Genomic DNA, 20,080 nt, shown 5'->3' on the forward strand with positions numbered 1-20,080 from the left:
CAATCGCGATTTCCCACATATCGAACATATCTATGTTCGATATGTGGGAAATCCGATCGTTTATGTCGAATCAATTTTTAAGTAAAAAAAAAATATGAGTTGCGTTTTACTAATGCGGTCAATCCGAATGCACACCCCTAGTGTGTATGTGTGTGAGAGATTGGGAGCTGGTGTGCATGAAAAAGGGATCCTGTGTATGGGAGGGTGCTGACCTATTGACGGGATTGTGCATGTGTGTGAGAGAGCCTGTGTGAAGAAGTGCGTGAGAGAGAGTCATAGGTAGCTTGTGTGAGGGTGTATGCGTGAGAGAGAAAGGGAGTTTGTGAGTGTGCATGCAAGAGAGAGGGACCCTGTATGTGTGTGAGAGAGTGAGGGAGCCTGTATGAGGGTGTGCATGTGCACTAGAGAAAGGGAGCATGTGTGTGACAGAGGGACAGAGGGAGCCTGTGAGAGGGGCAGTACTGAGAACGGAGTCAAACTCTGGGAGTGAAATAGAGTGGAAGGGGTTGAGCCTAGAGATGGAGGGGAGAGATACTGGCAGGTGGAGGAGTTGGGGCCTGAGAGGGCAAAATGGCCAGGGGAGTAGGGAGAGCGAGTGGAAGAAACACTCTTACAGTGAATTTCTAGGGAAATTCTGCTCAAAATATTTAAAATTCTGCATCTTTAAGTAATAACTTTTTTCTGTATTAATTTAAAATGTAATTACTTAAAGACCATCAAGTAAATTATTTTGACCATATAAAGTTTGCAGAATTTTAAGTTTTTGTGCACAGAATTTATATTTTTTATGTGCCGAATTTTACATTTTTTGCACAGAATTCCCCCCAGGAGTAAAGAAAGCAGAGAATCTGGGGGGTGGGGGGCGTACAAAGCATGATTAACTGCTAGTTTCAGTTAATCCCCTCATTCCAGGTTCTTATTTTAGTAGTTTCAGAGGGCTCACAAGCCTGTGCCTCCTGCTCCATCTATGGAGCCCCAGGAGGTCCTGTGCTCTGATGAAAAAATGGATTAAACCAGAGGGATTTGGTTGGAAGAGGAAACAGTTCTTAAAAAAAACCAAAAAAAACCTAAGAAAAACCCCCCCACTTTGCTGCTGCTGCAGCAGTGCTTTGGGGCTTGCCGCTCTGGTTAGTTAAAAAGGTTGGGGGGGCTGCTCTCCTATGTAAGTAAAAAAACAAAACATTTTCCTCCCTGGCCCTTGAGGACCAGTAGCCCTGCAGCTTCTTTCTGCTCTCCCCCTCTGCAGACCTGGGGCTTGCAAGGATTTGCACTCCTGGGGACGCAGAACCTGTATCCTTTTATTCTGCTCTTTGCACCCCTGTAGACACTAGAGAAAAAGAGAGGAGCAGACAGAGAGTGCATGCCCCATCATTCGTCCTCTTCTCTCTCCACTCCTGCTGTATTGGAGGAAGCTCCCAGGGGGTTCCTTCCTTCCCTCCCTCTCTCCTTGTGAAATTAATTTACTCTCCTCCTTCTGCTGTCCCCTCCCCCTCTTACTCCTAAAATGTTCCTAGCGGAACTCAGATCTCCATCTCCGCAGGGGCGGAAAGCAGCCTGACCAGCCGAGCCCCCTGGCAACCGACAGCAAGACCACCCTGTCCCCCCCCCTCGGCGCCAGCGAGGCCCCACCGGGTCAAACCCAATCTCTGGAGTTCCCTCCGGCTCCCCCTCCAGACCGGACCGTCCCGGCCAGGGGAGCGTGGAAGGGCGAGGGATCCCCGCCCCCCGGAGGCGCCGATTGGCCGCTTCCCTCGCGAGGGCGGGGAGAGAGGACGTAGCTAGGGCCGTCTGCAGGGGGGGTTCGGATTCAGCCGGGCTGCAGCGGGTGCCGCGGACGGGCAGCCTTCGGGAAGAGGCTGAAGCAGGAATCCGATTGCACAGAAAGAGAAACGACAGCATGCAAACAGTTTGGTGGCTCTAGAGGAAGCAGCGCGGGGGATTCCGCATGAGGTGAGGTTGCCGATTCCGGTATCTGATTTGTTTTAGGTCAGCAGGCGTCTGGAAGGATGATGAAACGGTTCAAGGAAGGTCCTGTGTGATGATTAATATTGGTGCATTTATTTCTAGAGGCAGAATGAGAGTCATGATCGCAGGAGGTATGTTGCTGCATTTTCAAACTCTTTATTTTTTTTTAATACAGTAACTGTGGTTGGAGCTCGCTGTATTGTTTTCTCCATGTGGTATTGTTTTGTCTTCTTTTGCCATGAGTGACCGTCCCGCGTGTGTATTCACACAGTATGTGTTTGCAAATCTCGCCTGGGAGCTGTCGGCAATGAGAAATTCCGGTCCCGAGGAAGGGAGACACCCAGTAACTTGCACTGGAAAACACTTATAGCCGGGGGAGAGTGGGCAGTGATACGGTGACGTTATTTCTTCTGTGCGATAGCTGAACGGATGTTTTTCCTGTGAATTTCTTGGTCGGTTAGTATTTTTGCTTCATGCACCTCGTCCTGAGTTGCAGCACATCCACCCCCAGAGCTTGCGAAGCGAAGCGGGTGATCTGCGCTCTTGTGCGTTTTCAAACCCTTCTGGCTGTAGACATCAATCATTCCCAGACATGCTCGTTCGCAGGGCCGAGACTGCAGTGCGGGGACAAGTTCTTACCCTGGTTTCAGAGGAGAGAAGCTGTGTTCGATCGCCCGGGTTGGGTAGCATCCTTATGCGCTTTTGAGAGAGACACAAGTTTAGTATCCCGGGTAATTTTTTTGTTGTTGTTGTTCCGAATTGCTTGCTGCCAGTTTAGCTCATTATGGAATCCGTGTTAAAAAAACTTGTTGTCGATCTGTTTGCTTTCTTTTTGAACTCCAGCATTGCTCCTTGCTGTAGGACACGCATCTGAGAATGTCTATTATGTCCAGACATGTTGAAAGGTTTGTAGAGGAGAGAGAGAGGGGTGTGCAGGGTTACATCTTACTGGAAATGTCAGGTACCACTGGCTGAAGGTTGTTTATAATAAGCGGGGGGGACGACGACTTACTGTAACTGCATTTGATCCGCTTTGGCACCCCAGTTAAAGACATAAGTTTAATTGCGTCCTATCTCTCAGACTTTGAAGAAGCTCTTTCTCTGCTAGGAATAGGTATGTAGTTCATACATATGCATGAATTGTCAGTCTTGCTGCTTTTACAAATACTCTCTTTTTAATCTCCCGTTTAAAATTGGATGCGATCAGTTCGCATTTTATGTTTATTACAGTGATACGTCTTTTTAAAGTAAAAACAAAAAAAGAACATATTTGCTTAGTTAATGAAATTCATATGGTGCAGCATATTGTTTTCTTTCATTGTATCTTTTCAGACACATGAATTATTCAAACTTTTTATTACATTTTTCTGGGTAAACACTAAACTACTGTAGATTTTCTTTTCATTTATTATTATCTATTTTGATATGTTAAATATGTTTTATTATAATATTTGTATATTAGTGACAGGAATTTAAACAAGAGTACTGACAGAAAGCTCATGGTAGTATAGAAGTTAGACTTTTAATATTAGTTACATATTTATTATTGTACAAGAGTGTTCATTAGTAAATATTACTGGTGTTAATTTGTAATTGATCATAATTTTATCAGATTTTCCCATTTTTAAAATATACTTTATAGTCCTTTAAGTGGCCCTTATTTTGCACTGATAACTTTCTTTTTTTTTTTTTACTCACCCTTCAGTTGTATGTTATTGTTTATATTGGTGGGCTTTCTTTTAAAGCAATAAACAGTCACAATAATGTCAGTTTAAGGAAGCTTTGATCCTTTAAAATAAGATTAGGCCTATTGCACTCCATCTAACCACATGCACATTTGTTCGTGACCCATTGCCTTTCTCCTTCCCCTGGGTTCACTGCTGTTCTTAAAAGGGCTGTGTACATCGAGATCTCAATACTCCTCCTCAAAGAGTGGGATGTTTTCAGGGACTGGAATTAGTAGGCTCTCCAAATATAAATTAATATTCATTTTTTTTTCCAGAAGCTCCAGGAGATCTGTCTTCCTGCTGTTGGTCCTCTCATTAGTGATCGGTGCAGAGATCATTTGTAGGAGATGGGAGAGTTTAAAGCAGGCCATTCATTGCGGGAGAGAGTGAATGTGATCTGGATTTTTTTTAGTCCAGTCCTTGTTTTGAGTGCTTAGAGAGCATCTTAAGGAATTTTGAGACTACAAACACTACCTTGGGACTAGCTTAGTTCTTCATATGAGATGCCGAACAAAATCATAGCTGCTAGAACTAACGCTGAAAATTAATGAAACCAAATAAGGTGGATAAGAATGTGTGTGTGTGTGTGAGAGAGAGAGACTTAATCAGGTCTGTGATCCGAATGAATGAGAACTCGTGGCATATGCTTGCTCTTTTAAGCAAGGAGAATCTATTTAAAAAACAAAACAAAACAATATGGAACTTCAGATTTGGAGGTATCGTAATTTTTAGATATAAAAATAACAAAGCCACTGTCTTAAGAAAAATGTCATTGTTGTAGATATTTTCCATCATGCTTTTTGTACACAGTTTGTAAATCTCCTCTTCTTCTCTCAGTTTCTAAGCACTTAAGTATGTGGATGTACAATGACTTCTAACTGACCGAAAGCCTACCCGGGCAACTGGAAGCAGTATTCTGAGTTTATATGTATCCAGCTCCTTTTCATGTGCATACATTAGTGTTCTCTGCGAGTGGGTTGCTCTGCCCGTCGTGCTCCGAAAATGCATGCGTGCGCTGCCTTTTCAGGCCATCTGATGCTCGATTCTCGTCCCCCAACCCAAAACTGACCCTTAGGAAGCCGTTTGTATTTGTATCCCACTTTTGTTCTCCAGAATAGAACTCGAAGCGGCTTCCAAAATACTAAAATGCAATATTCAGTTGAGTATAAACTGCTGAACTTATCATAATAAACAAGGCGTAACCCACAAACAGTACCCTCCCCTAACCAATGCCAACCTCCCTTCTCTCACAGAGAGGCCAGAAGATATTGAAAATATGCCCTCCCTCAATACAGTTCATATTAAATACAATATAGAGCTACATATATTATTAAATACATATCATTAAGGGCCTTCCTGCTTTTTTTTTTTTTTTGCCATAGACACATAGAACGAGCCTTAGGAAATAAAAGTCCTTAACTACAGTCCTAAGGGACAATATAGGTAGGGCACGGAGAAGAGAACCTAAGGAACCAAAATGAAGCGTCACGAGGTCCGTAAAAACAGCACAAATATGTGTGTTTTTATTTATTTATTAAGCTCTTATATACCGTCACTCAGACTGGCCATCCCAACGGTTTCCATATATAAAACAGAAATAACAATCATAATAAAATCAAGAGCATAACAAAATCACTGATTATAGTAAGGCTTCATCCCTATTCTGTGGCTCTGGGAGAAAAGTCTTGGCAAAGCAGGCCTGTGCTCTGTCAGTCACACTGAAATATGTAAATGTGTGCTGCCTTTTCATCCCATTTGATGTTTGATTCCGATTCCTTAGAATCTTATCTTGGTGCCACCTTTAGGAGTTATAATAAAAGGCCTTGTATACTGAGCCGTTTTCCTCGTCATATCCATAGGTTAAGTGGTGCTTTACGCCTGGAAATGAGCTTATTGAAAATTGCCTGCCCCCCGCGCAGGTAAAAGCGCGCACACAGAGCAATTCATGGGGGGTGGGGTCTGGAACGATGAATTTTCCAAAGCCTGTATTGTAGGTTCTTGGCTGTGAAAAAGTGCCCTGGTAAATTACCCAAGTCCTTTAGGTAAAAAAAAAGGACCCAGCAACTTCACACTTATGCGAGCAGGCTTAAGGCGGGAACAGAATGAGGAAAAACTAGAATCAAGCCCCACAAGAAGGAGAAATCCGTTTGAAATCAGCATTGTCCCTTCTGCATTTGCCGTGAGGGTGAAGGCGAGTACTCGTCCTGAATTTGGTGCCCTAGGCATGGGCCTGTTTTGCCTGTTCTTAAACCCCCCTCCTCCCCCTCTCCCTTTCACTCTCTGCTCAGACTGTGGCCGACTGCTTCCTTGACAATGTTCACAAGATTGAGCTTGTGTCCGCCACCTTCCCCTTTCCTTCCTGATTTCTGTCCCCCCTCCCCTCCTTTGGCCCCTGCCACCCTTTCTTCCTCTTCTGAAATCATGGAACTGTGCATCGTCTCTCCTCCTCCTCCTCCTCCTCCTCCAAACTCAGCATCTGTTCCTCTAACCCCATCCGTACCCTGCTCCTAAGCTCAATCTCCCCCGCCTTCACCCCCTCCATCTGTCACGTTCTCAATTTAACACTTTCCACGCCAGCTGTTCCTGCTGGGATCGCATCACTATACACAAAACACCCTTCCTGCCTTCCTCCTACGGTTCCATCTCCCTCCTCCCTCTTGCATCCAAACTATTCAATTGTGCCGTCTGCCTTCTTCTGTCTTGACTTTCTTTCATCTCCAACCAGTCTGGCTTTCACCTTTTTTGTATTCCACAGGAAACTATTCTTGCTAAAGTTTCCACTGACCTGTTCCTGGTCAGATCCAATGGCCTTTGCTCGATCCTCATCCTTCTTGACCTATCCTCTTCTTTTGACACTATTGTTCACCACCTACTCTTTGTCCTCACTTGGATTTCGGGACTCATTGCTTACCCTTCCCGTCGCACTTTTAGTGTATGCTCTGGTGGATCCTGCTCCACTCCCTTCCCATTGTCTCTCACTGTGCTTCAGGGCTCAGTCTTGGGGACGCCTTCTCTCTCTCTGTATTTGTGCCCTCAGTGCTCTGATCTCCTCCCACGAGTTCCGTACCATCTTTATGCTGATCGCTCCCAGATCTTCCTCCCTACACCAGAAATGTCTCTAGGAATCCATTCCCAGATCTCAACCTGCATACCTGACATTGCTGCCTGGATGTTCCACCACCACCACCACCTTAAACTTAAAATAACCAAGCAGAACTGCTCATCTGCCCTCCCAAACCCACCTCCATCCTCCTCCTCCCCCTCCCCCCTTTCTCTGATTCTGTTATTCTCTTGGTCCCTTCAGCCTGTAACGTTGGGGGGATCATCTTTGACTCCTCTCTTTTATCTATGCACATACAAAATAATACTGACAACGTGTCTTCCCTTTCTCTAAAATATCCTCACCAAAATCTGTCCCTTCTTTTCTGAACACACTACTAAAACCCTTATCCATGCTGTCGTCATCATCATCCTCCTCCTCCTCGTTGTTTATTTATATCTTATTTTTCCAGAAGGAGAGTTCAAAGAGAGTTACGGTGTGTGAGATATAAATGGTTAATTTCAGTATATAACATGAACATATTTATAGTGCATACATAAGTCAATTTTGGTACAAAGAGATGCAGTATAGGGTACATATTGACACAGGCTTTGTCCTGGGGTAACACACAGTATGCAGCACAATAAGCAAAAACCATGATATGTTGGATACACTGTGCTGTCTTGGTTCCTTTCTCACCTCTCCCATTGTACTTGTAGTGCATGCTCTGCTGGATGCTCCTCTACCACTATCCTGCTTAGACTACTACTGCAACTTGCTCGTCCCAGGTCTCTCGTTATACCATGCGAGTACAATGGAAGTACTTCCAAAGAGCGTTAGGAGTAAATCTGAGAGCTTGAGATCATTCCCAACATACTCTGGTTTACAAAATAGGCTCATTCCTGTCAAGTTTACTCCTGGGGGAATTCTGTGCAAAAACATTTAAAATTCTGCACACAAAAATTTACAGTTCTGCATACTTTATATTGGTCAAAATAACACAATATACATGACAGTATTTAAGTTATTAATTTTAAAATGTAATACAGAAAAAAGTTATTACTTAAAGATGCAGAATTTCCCTAGAAGTTATTCCCTAGTCTCCTGGCCAGTCTCCTTTCACTTTGCCCTCTCAGGCCCCAATTCCTCCACCTACCACTATCTCTCCCCTTTCACTCTAGGCTCAATCCCTTCCACTTTATCTCCACTCTCAGAGTTTGACCCCTCTCTCAATACTGCCCCTCACACAGGCTCCCTCTGTCCCCCCCCCTCCTCTCTCTCTCTCATACACAGACTCCCTCTCTCTAATGCACATACACACCCCCTTATACAGGCTCCCCTCTCTCTCTTGCATACACACACACACACACATACCTTCATTCAGGCTCCCTCTCTCTCTTGCATACAAACCCATACAGGCTCCCTTTCTCACACACAAACCCTCACACCGGCTACCTATGTCTTTCACTCACATACCCCTGTACACTGGCTCTCTCTCTCACTCACCCCTACACATAGGTTTTCTCTCTCTCACACACACACACACACACTCACACACACAGGTTCCCTCTCTCACAAACAAACAAGCACCCTCACACAGACTCTCTCACAAAGAAGCACCCTTACATACACTCAAACCCTTTTTCACTTTTGCTGCGAGCGGGATGGCCTCTGCTCACAGCACGCCTGGGCCTGCTCCTTCTTTGCTGTGAGCGGAGGCCACCCCGCTCGTGGCATGCCGGGGTCTGCTCCTTCTTTGCTGCGCGCGGGATGGCCTCCGCTCGTGGCACACCTGGGCCTGCTTCTTTTTCGCCACGAGCGGGACAGCCTCTGCTCGCAGCATGCCTGGGCCTTCTTCATTTTCGCTGCGAGTGGAACGGCCTCCACTCAGAGCAAAGAAGGAGCAGGCCCTGGTGTGCCGCGAGTGGAGGCCGGCCCGCTTCCAGCATGCTGGGCCTGCCAAATTCTGCGCAACCACGCAGGAGGAGAATTCTGTGGGAATTCTGCACTCCGCAGTAGGCAGAATTCCCATAGGGCTGCAAGGCATGGCAGAATAAGCCCATTTGGAGATACTGCCCCGAGTGAAACCACGTCTATCTACTACAGTCTATCCAAAATTTAGCTGTGCGACTTATCTTCCTCCAATGTCACTACACCTCTTCTCAAGCCACTAACTTGGCTCTCTGTCAGCTTCTACATTCAATTCAAGCTCCTCTTACTCACTTAAACGAGCAATCACACCGTGGCTCATTATGCCTCCTCTTATTTCTACATATAACCCCCTCATGAACACCAGTCATCAGGCAAGTCACTTATCTACGGCTTTCTGTACCATCAACTCCAGATTCCATACTTTCCGCACTCCCTGTCTGTCCTTATTCAAATCCAGCCTAAAAAGTCATCTTTTTGAGGCTGTTTTCAAATCTTTTTCTCCTTGTTCTTCTGATCATACCATTTTCCATTATAAATGTCCCTGAGCCTCTTTATTTGTCCGATTTGTCTGTCTTGAATAGATTGTAAGCTCTGTGGTAAAGGGACTGTCTTTTTTTTATGTGTATTTGTACAGGGCTGGGTAAATCTGGTAGTGCGATAGAAATGATCAGTAGTAGTGTACCTTTTGCTCTAGGGAACGTTATGCACATATTCAGTGTGAACCTGAGAGATGGTGCAGTCCCGGGTCAGGGGGAGGCCGGGGCACTGAATCTGTGCACCATCACAGCCCAGTCTTTCTCAGCAACTGTAATCATCCAAAATTCACCAAAGAGGCAGCTAAATCCACTCCGTCTAGGGAAAAATACAGTTTAGGATACAGTAAAACGCAGTGGCTTTTATCCACCAAAGCCTTTGTCCAAAGTTCACCGAAGCACAGCGCTCACAGTAATTCCAGCTTTTATCTTAACCATTGCTGTTTTATTGAAACAGAGCTCCACATCGGTTTCAAAACTTCGTTACAAGGGCTAGAACTGCTTAGCACAGCTTCCTCAATCTCCATAGGTTCCTCTTCTCCTGTCCAGCAGCTTTCTTCCAGGGTGTTTACTTCTGTTGTCTCTATTTCTGTAAACCGTACTCTCTGCTCCCTTCTCCTCCCTTAAAATTGTAGAAGCTGGGGAGCCAGGTGTGAGATGGAAGCCTCATCTTCCCTGTTCTTAGAACTTCCTCTCCCAGATCCCCTAAACTCCCAGAAATCCTTGAGGTTTCTTACCTTGCCTCTAAGGAGGCTGTGAAATGTAGTCTCACCTTGCTCCAGTAGTCAAAGGCACCTGTCTGTCTCTTAACTTTGGACATGTACTCCTTTCCACACTGTCCGTTCCTGCCTTGTCTGCCCGTCACGTTTTGGTGGGCCCTTCCAGCAGTCAGCAGACATTCTGAAAAAGCTCTGTTACTATTTGCATTTTAATTAGTGTGTACTTTGAAAAACTAAAGAAATCCACAAGTTACTACATATGTATTTAAAAGAAATAAGCCAGCATATAGAAATTAGGAATTACATCCATACCATAATTTGCGAACAGTCTACAATATTTGGGGACAAAAGAAAAGAAATGATTACAAGAAAAAATGAAAAACTAAAATAACAGCCAGTCGGTTCATTCTATGAAAACATTTCTGTGTAACGGGTAAGCGGAATGCAACTAAGGACTCTGTATGAACATGGAGTCTTATGTACTAACTTTATTCTTGGGGAGTGTTTGGCAGGAGACTTGGAGAGCGCAGCAGGACATGAGTAATGCTGAGGTCACATGTAGCACAGTAATAGTTTGAAATAACCAGACTGTAATTAAACAGGATGCTGGGCTTGATGGGCCCCAGGTCTGACCCAGTATGGCAGACCTCATGCTCTTACGAGATACGATGTTACTATTTTTGCTACATGAATTGCGGTATATAAAAATGTTAAATAAATAAATAAAATAAATATGGATTTCAGAGACATTGTAGCAACGATTTTTAGCTGGGGAAAGGAGTTTGTTCATCTTGTTCATCAGGGTTTCAAAAAAGGCAAGGAGGGATTTGGGTGGCTGGCAAGAAAGCCCTGGGGGAATAGGAGGTGGCAGCATCTTCAGCCCCCATTTTGGGACCAAAGGGGAGGGGCTGTCTTTGGGCTAATTGGGAGCCTGGACTGTAGCAGCGGCTGCAAGAGTCTCTTCGCCCTCAGTTAGGGCCCCGGAGGGGTGGAGGAGGCATCTTTGGTTACCATCAGGGCCTGGAGGGCAGCAACAGGATCAGAGGAGCAGATGCCTAGTGGTTAGAACAGCGGGCTGAGAACCAGGAAAGCCAGGTTTCAAATCCCATTCCCCCCAACACTGACGCTCCTTGTGACCTTAGAAAAGTCACTTGATCTCCAGTTGTCTCAGGAACCCACTTAAATTATGAGCTCTTTGGAACCTAACTTACCTGAATGCCTATCACTGTACAGCAATGTGTACATCCAGTGATAGGTATAAGGATTATTCACCAGGGATGCAGAGGAGGAGGAAAGTGTGCAAGCTGAAAGGGGAGGAGGGAGGAGAAAGGAAGAGGATGGGGAAAAGAAGAGAGAGCTGCACCATGATGGGGTGGGGAGGGAAGTGGGAGAACCAAGGGAGAGGGCTGCACTGGGGTGGGGTAGGGTGGTGAGTGGAATAGGAGGAGAGTGAGATGGGAGGAGAGAGAAAGCCTACACTGGGGTGGGGAGTGGAGGAGGAGAGTGAGAGGGCTGCACTGGGGTGGGGAGTGGAGGAGGAGAGTGAGAGGGCTGCACTGGGGTGGGGAGTGGAGGAGGAGAGTGAGAGGGCTGCACTGGGGTGGGGAGTGGAGGAGGAGAGAGAGGGCTGCACTGGGGTGGGAAGTGGAGGAGGAGAGAGAGGGCTGCACTGGGGTGGGGAGTGGAGGAGGAGAGAGAGAGCGCTTGCACTGGGGTGGGGAGTAGAGGAGAGAGAGGGCTGCACTGGGGTGGGAAGTGGAGGAGGAGAGAGAGGGCTGCACTGGGGTGGGGTGGGGTGGGATGGGGTGTGGACGCACCAGGGCAGAAGTGCACTCAGCATGTATTCCTCCTTCTCAAATTGCAAATACATTTCATCCCTGGTGAGTAAGTCCTGGAGGAATGTTCAAGCCACTGTTGTGCCTTTATCGAAGTGTTCTTGATGGGCCTTCATTGTATTTACTGAATAGGAAGAGAAGTGGAAATAACTTGCATTTAAATAGTACTTTAAATTCATTCTGTTGAATCATAGGAGGTAATTTTCAAAAAGGATTTCTACATGTAAAATGGCTTTTGAAAATTGCTACTTTTATGTGTGTAACTCCTTTGAAAATTCACTCCATAAGACTGAGGGGGTAATTTTCAAAAGGAGTTACATGCGTAAATGTAGCTACTATTGTAGCAATTTTCAAAAGCCATTTACTCAAGTAAAGTGCACTTATGTGAGTAAATCCTATAGACAAGTCAATGGCATATATTGTAGCAATTTTCAAAAACCCACTCACTCAAGTAAAGTGAATTTACTCCAGTAAACCTGGTTTTTACTCGAGTAAATGCATTTTAAAATCAGGCCCCGAATGTTCAAAAGCTTTTGCATGCGTAAATGGGGTTTTTAAAAATTGCTACAATATATGTTACTTTTACATCTTAAATCCTTTGGAAAATTACCTCATAGTATATGACAAGAGCCCACAACTGCAAGGGCCATTTAAAGTGCCTGTTTTCTCTTCTTCTTGCAGCAGGGCAGCCCTGCTTGATGTCAGATACTTCCAGACATCAAAGCATTTACAAGTGCTGGAAGTCCAGTCCCCTCTGGTCTTTTATGCCCCTGCACTGATGTAAGTTGAAGTGGAATTTAGCTAATGCCCTGGGCTTAAGAACTATGGAAAAGCTGTACTGTGCCCCAGCCTCCTCCTCTTCCTGTACAGCACTTTTAGTGTCTGAATTCTCCACAGTTCCACATAAAATACTTAGGGCCTCGTCCCCCACTTGTTTGTATCAGCGCTAATGCAATAGCACGAGCTACAAAAACTGAAATTGGATTTGTTAAAGAAGGTTTCATATAGGGGGTGTCACAGAGACCAACCAAAATGCCTGCCTTAGAGTTTCACCTTAATTTTAATGCTAAAATCAAGACTGACTTGAGTAGGCAGACTTTCTAACATTTTTTTTTTACCAAAAAGAGACAAAGAGAAAACTCTGCATCCACTGCTCCAAATTTACTACTGCTGAAAACCTTTCTCAGCTTTGAAAGCTTTGTTTGTTTTTTGGAAAGTTTGAGGGCTACCATATCAAACTGCCCACAGTGGGAGGGTTTATAGGCTTCCTGTCTAGATAGAGATGGGTAGGAAAAGGCTGTTTGCTCGCTGATCCCTAATCCACAGGATGGTGCTATAAATTGCGACGACATCAGGTCCGGCTCCTTTTTAAATCGTGTCCCAAAAGTGCCGTATAAAATAGTGAAACGCCCCTAAATTTAGGTGCTGGACCCGGCTCAGTTTTCAAAAGATTCAATTTAAGCCCCCGAGTCCCAAAGTTAGGCATTTAAAGCCTTTCAAAATTGATCTCCGGGGCAGGGTGAGGGGGGTCTGGTGTCCTCTCTTTGTCTCCTTCTGTCTGGTTGTCTTACCACAGCCCTTCAAATGTCCATTGGCGCTCTTCTAGTTAAGGTATACGAGCTGTTAATATTAGTTTAAGGCAGCCCGTGATAATTTGGAAGCTGTCACGCAGCACTGGGTCCATTTTCTTTGCATGGGTGGAGCATTCTATATTGAATAACACGAATAGAAACACAATTTAGGGGGGGGGGGGCGGGGGTTGTCTTTGTTTGCTTTGCCTTGATCATCTGCCCGCAGAAACAGCAGTTGGGAATAGATCAGAGGCGCTTTTAACACCCCTTGTAGGAAGTTCTCGAAGGAAAACTATCCAAGGAGTTTTCCTTTTGCTGTATACGGGGGGCAACATTCAGTCTGCCCGGCTGAATCAGCACTAAGAGCACACATACTTTTTTGCCCCCACAGGCTCTCTGCCAATGCTAAAAGCAAGAATACACAAGTAGCGAAAAACTGTCCACGGTATAAAGTACGCGCTGTCGCTCACACCGGCTTTTTTTTTTTTTTCCCTGTGGGCAGAATATCGCTTGGGAATGACCCACACAGGTAGGTTTTAAAAAGGCTCTCTGCATGCGTGCTTTTCCTTCCCCCCCCCTTATGTGCCCCCAACACAGCCTGGAACGCCTGAATCTCGGCGCAACTAAAAGACTTCATGGCGTGGAACAACGCGTGGACTTTTGGCCGCATTGAGAGGGAGCCATTTCCGGGCAGCCGATCTGTGCGCGCGAAATGCTTTTCACCTGTGAGAATCCCTTTGAAAATTGCCCTAGCTCGGCCATACGTATGGCTGGAATGCTGCAGGCCATTCAGAACCGACCTCCCGGCCGCGTAGGCTGCCCACCTCGTAATGTTGGCGTCTCTCTGAGCATCTCCCCTGATGCTCAGCAGTGTTCCTGCTCTTTGATGTCATACACTGTCGGTGTGCAGTGAGACGCCATAGAACTCTAGTATCCTTGGTTCCCATGGCAATATACAGGTCCTTTTTTTTTTTTTTTCAGGGGGTACGTGCCAGGACCAGCATCTCTTTCTCCCACCTGTTTGATTTTGCCCTGTGATCTCTCGCGTCCTGCACGTGAGTCCCGGCACCTTGTTTTCCAGTGGCAATAAATATGTTCGGTATGCGTCTGGCATGACTCCTCCTTAAGAGCACAGTCTGTCCTACACCGTGCCTCGCTTCTGGGTTTGATCTCACTGGACAAACATAACGTATGACGTGTTTTAAAATAGCCATTACAGAGTGGAGAACAGAGAGAAATGTATTACCTCAGTACTTCAACAAATCGTTTTGATTTCTCCTTTCTTTTTCTTTACAGAGGTGAAATTGACTTTGTGTGTTGCAGTGACTGGTTTGGCACACAGTGACCTTCGCCGTTGCTGGCCTGGTATTACTGTCCATCAGATACATCTGTACTTCACTGAAGGCATGCAAAGGCTGCAGTGACTTCTTTCAACTATTCTTTTCAAGAACATGGGCTCCTCTTCAGGCTGAATGAAAACTGTACAGGAAAACTTCAGAGGTTGAAAAGCAGCCCTAGCATCTGTGCACTCTGTTGTGTGCAGATACCTAGCTCGTCATTTACACCTGAGTGACGAGGATTTAATAAGTAACCTGTGAAGCTGTTTTTCTTTGAAAGCAATGTGAGCCCAAGCAATAGTGGAGAAGTGTGTAAAGCACGAACAAGAATATTAACGTCAGACCGAGTAAGTGGATCTTAAGCGCCATGTTCTGCACCAAGCTTAAAGACCTGAAGATCACTGGGGAGTGTCCTTTCTCGTTACTGACGCAAAGCCCTGAACATGAGGAAGAGTGCGCAGAAGCACCGAACGCTTCAGGCGCAGCACTGCCCATCTGCAAAGAAATTGGTGAAAAAGATCTCCTTGGGAGCCTTCCACAGAGGAAAACCAGTAGAAGCCGAGTGTACCTGCACATGCTGGCTGAGAGCATTCGCAAACTGATTTTTCCTGAGGTAAATGGAGCTGACCATTAAATGCAGGGTGGGAATAACTCTTAGGCACCTGGTCGCTCAAGTCGACTTAAACTTCAATCCTGGTGCCTTCAGTGATGGAAGAGCCCAGGGAGGAGATAGAGATGTCAGTGCAACCCTAATTGGGCCCGGGGAGGACAAGGAGAGTGGTGAAGTAGTGGATCAGGAGGAGGGATGGGGGGAGTGATGTTGGCATGACTCCAGGTCAAGTATGGGTGGAAGAGGAGAGAATGATGTTAGTGCCTAGTGACGAGGTAGAAATATGAGCTGGAGAGGGAGAGACTGTGAATGTGAAATAATGCAAAGGAAAAAAATATTTTAAATGCTCCCCATATCTAAAAATAGAACAAATAATGAACAAAATCAGACAGTCAACACAAATAAAGCCTAAAACAAAACATACTTTTTTCTTTATAATTTTCCTGGCTTCTAAAATTTTGGCTGATCCCTAACCTTTTCAATATAATTTTCAGTCCCTTACTAAATGCATTCCACTATCTGACTCCATACCGTGAACAGTTATATGATGTACAACACATACTGTTGGACTTGCATCCCCACCCCCCAGGCAATTTTCAAAAGCCCATTTACACACGAAAATCTGGGTTTTATGCACATAAATCCTTTTGAAAATTCAGCCCATTGTGATTGGGTCCTAACATAGTAACGGTGGCAGAAAAGGAACGAATGGTCCATCCAGTCTGCCAAACAAGGTTCTTATGGTGATATGTGCCACACCGTACCGGTTACCCCATGTATATTTTTGACTGGGTGATAAGCCTTCTTGAAAATTCAGACAGTGCTGCTTGATGTGCTTTCCATATGGACTTGGCCATAGAAGCAGTTCTGTGCTTTTCCCCTTTTGTCTGTATAGCAGTACCCCAGACCATTAAAAGTCAGGTCCTGTGTTGGTTGTCGTCTGAATCCAATTCCTCTATCCTGGCCCCCTCTCCTCCCCCGCCATCAAAGTGGAGAGTGATGTTGAGTTGCATCAAAGGCATCAAGGGTTATTGGTTAAGGAAAGTAATTCAATGCCATATGTTAAGGGTAATAACTGCAGCTCCCTATGCATAACAGTTCCCCAGACCATAAAAGTCAAGGCCCTCATTGGTTGTTGTCTGAATCCAATTCCCTTTTCCCCCAGCCATTGAAGGGGAGAGCAATGCTGCAGTTACACCAAAGCATCAAGGCTTAATGGTTAAGGGTAGTAATCCCCATGCCTTCTGTTAAGGGGAGTAACCGCTGCATCAGCAAGTTACCCGCATGCACCCTTTTCTTTATTTGCATCCTCTAGCCTTTAGGGATCCACAGTGTTTATCCCATGCCCCTTTGAATTCTTTCACTGTTTTCAACATCACTATCACCGGAAGGGCATTCCAGGCATCCACCACCCTCTCCATGAAGAAATGTTTCCTGATGTTGGTTCTGAGTCATCCTCCCTGGAGTTTCATTTCATGACCCCTAGTTCTACAGATTTCTTTCCAGTGTAAAAAGTTTGAAGTTCATGCATCATTAAAACCTTTCAGATATCTGAAGATCTGTATCATATCATTCCTGCACCTCCTTTCTTCCAAGGTATACATTTTTAGATCCTTTAGCCTCTCCTATGTCTTCCAATAGTGACCCCATGCCATTTTGGTTACCCTTTTCTGGACCGCTTCCATCCTGTCTCTATCCTTTTTAAGATAGGGACTCCAATACTGAACACAGTACTCTAGGTAAGGCCTCACCAAGGACCTGTACAAGGGCATTATTATCTCCTTTTTCTTACAGGTTATTCCTCTCTTTATGTAGCCCAGCATTCATATAGCTTTCGCTATTGCCTTGTCACATTGCTTTGCCATCTTCAGATCACTAGACACTACCACCCTAAGATCCCTCTCTTGATCCGTGCACATCAGTCTTTCACCTCCCCATCATCCCAGAATGCATGCATGACTCTGCACTTCTTGGCATTGAATCCCAGTTGCCAAATCTTCAACCAGTCTTTAAGCTTTCTTAAATCACTTTTCATTTTTTATACTCCTTCAGGTGTGTCCACTCTGTTGTAAGTCTTAGTATCATCCGTAATTAGACAAACTTTACCTTCTATCCCTTCCTCAATGTCGCTCACAAAGATATTGAAGAGAACTGGTCCCAACACCAATTCCTGTGGCACTTCACTTAACATGGTTCTTTCTTCAGAGTAGGTTCCATTTGCCATTACACATTGTCCCCTATCAGTCAACCAGTTTGTAATCCACATCACAACCTTGGCATTCAGCCTCAGGCTTCTCATTTTATTCACAAGTCTCTTGTGCAGGACTGTATCAAAAGCTTTACTGAAATCCAGGTAGATCACATCAAGTGCTCTTCCTTGGTCCAGTACTCTAGTCACCCAATCAAAAAAGTCAATCAGTTTGTCTGACAGGTCCTTCCCTTGGTGAATCCATGTTGCCTTGGGTCCAGCAGCCCACTATCTTGTAGATAGTTCACTGTCCTTTCCTTCAGTAGCATCTCCATTAATTTTCCCACCACCGAGGTGAGGCTAACCGGCCTGTAGTTTCCAGCCTCCTCTCTGCTACCACTCTTGCGAAGTGGGACCACCAATGCTCTTCTTTAATCCTGCAACACCACTCCCTTTCCAGAGATCTATTGAACAAGTCTTTCAGTGGAGCCACCAGCACATCTCTGAGTTTCCTCAGTATCCTGGGATGAACCTTTCCTGGCCCCGTGCCTTGTCCACCTTCAGTTTGCCTAGCTCTTCCCATGCATTCTGTTCTGTAAATGGAGTTTCGTCTTCTCAACCAGGCATGGTCCTTCTCCAGGGTCTTCTTTAGTGAACACCGAATTGAAGAATTTGTTGAATATCTACAACAAATGTGCATGAAATGGACTAGCATACACTGCCTCCATTGAATGCAAATACATCCCATAGAAACAGATAAACAGACTGTATGATCTTTTTATTCCATTAAATCTAGTCTGCCCATCATGCATATTCATTGTAGATATCCTAAAAACTAGGCCTGTTTGTAGCTCTTGATGGCCGGAGTTGGCCACCCCTGTATTAATGCATTCATTGCCATCTACATAAAAATGAAAAGTGGCTGATATTACAATAAATAAACAATATATTGAATCTGGGGGGGAAAAGTAGATGGAAGACTGAGTGGAAAGAAGCATGCAGAAAAGGTAGAAAACGTCTGGGTCCCACCCAAAAGGAAACCAAATGTTTAATCTTAGGCCCAAAATTACAAGTAAAAGGAGCAGATTTCTATCCAGCCTTGGTTCACGTTCCAGTGCATTTCTGTGGAAAAGTTCTCACCTTTGCCCTCTTCCTTGGGCCTTATACAGCACTCCCCAAGTTTGATTCCTAGAGGTGTCTAATGTGCCCCCAATGACGTAGCTCCACCCCAAGAGGCTAATGTACTAACATGCAAAAACAAAATTGGGAAATTGAGTAATGCACAAGAAGATAAACATGCAAAACAACATGAAACATAGAAAAATACCGACGCTTCAGACTTTTGTGCAGAGTTTTATATGATACCTCCTTTCATGAAAAAATGAGCAAAATGGCCCCTTTGCAAGCAGTAAACATTGGTATGTAGTCTGCTGTGTGCAAAGGTTTGCTACAGTTCTGAGTTAATGAGCTGCTGAGATGCAATATCACCCAAAGCAGTGCATTGAGTTGACAAGATAACTACACTTCAGTGAGTTGTAGCTATTTTTTTTCAACTCAATCGCTATAAATCCGAACTCCAGAGGAATAACACTAATAAAACCAGCCATACACTCTCTTTTCTTATATTTTGATGCTATCAGATATGAACAATTAAAGCATCAATTCATATGTTAAGGACTTTCATATAGATGGACTGTCACATTCACTGCCTTATTTGAGCACTAACATGCTCATGATCACATCCGTTATAACCACTGGCCCTTAACACATGCGAAAATGCCTTTAACGCATGCGATCGCACCATAATGTATGGTGCGATGCAAATCTGAAAAGAGGAGGAGATAGGGGTGGGAATGGGCTGGGTTTATCATTTTGAGAGAGAGTGAGCCTAGCCATAATGCCCTCACCCTAGATAGGTATTTATATTTCTATGGGAGGCCCACCTAATAACTCGAGGTGAGGTTTGGGTATTAGTGTAGGGGATTAGGGGCCACTTTGACATTCAAAGTGAGAAGTACGAACAGAACAGTGCTCTCTTGTGAAGATTTGATGACCCTCGGAGTGAGGAAACTCACCCAAAGATGAGATTTGTGCAATGTTCTCTCAACCTAGCTTGATGTTACCCAGGAAGATGTTACCCAGGTAGAGTTATCCCAATTTGTGGTAACTTAGCTCTTCGCATAGGTATTAGCGCAAATTGCGATAATCTGCCTATTACCATAAAACACGCCCCTTTTTCCATCGCATGCGGTATTTAGTGCATTTTGATAAATCAAAGCCTTAGCTTTGTAGAAACTCTCCCCAAACTGCAAAAACTGCGCTCTCTCTCTGCTGTTAGCTTCTTAGTAAGCTCCACATGTTATATTTTAGTAATTCTTCTGCATGTAACTTTTCAGATTCCCTTCCATCCACCTCTCCCCCAAAATGGAACATATTGTTCGTGTATTATCACACCAGCTACACTTCATTTTTTAACTTCTATGTGATTGTGGCTGAGTTTCTTCACTTGTGCCTTTTGGTTTTCTTCTCTTACATACCTTGGCTTTTATTCAAAATACAAAGTTATACTGGGATTCGCAGACAAAATGCATACTGAATATGGTATTAAATAAATACTCCTGCC

The 20,080-nt window shown here is 44.7% G+C and overlaps 1 protein-coding gene across 5 annotated transcripts in view; it reads left to right on the forward strand.

The window, feature by feature from the left end:
• Positions 1-1,639: 1,639 nt before the first annotated feature.
• The window catches only part of GUCY1A1 (guanylate cyclase 1 soluble subunit alpha 1), a 94,292-nt gene continuing 75,851 nt past the window's right edge, over positions 1,640-20,080 (forward strand). The window contains exons 1-3 of one of the 5 annotated variants that reach the window (XM_029613953.1): positions 1,657-1,950; positions 13,825-13,851; positions 14,619-15,272. In XM_029613953.1, the coding sequence (XP_029469813.1) occupies positions 15,027-15,272 (246 nt within the window). In that variant the 5' untranslated portion in view covers positions 1,657-1,950; positions 13,825-13,851; positions 14,619-15,026. The other 4 variants (XM_029614115.1, XM_029613784.1, XM_029613866.1 and 1 more) reach the window with 4 other exon arrangements.

This window comes from Rhinatrema bivittatum, chromosome 1 (assembly GCF_901001135.1).
Source record: "Rhinatrema bivittatum chromosome 1, aRhiBiv1.1, whole genome shotgun sequence".
NCBI lineage: Eukaryota > Metazoa > Chordata > Amphibia > Gymnophiona > Rhinatrematidae > Rhinatrema > Rhinatrema bivittatum.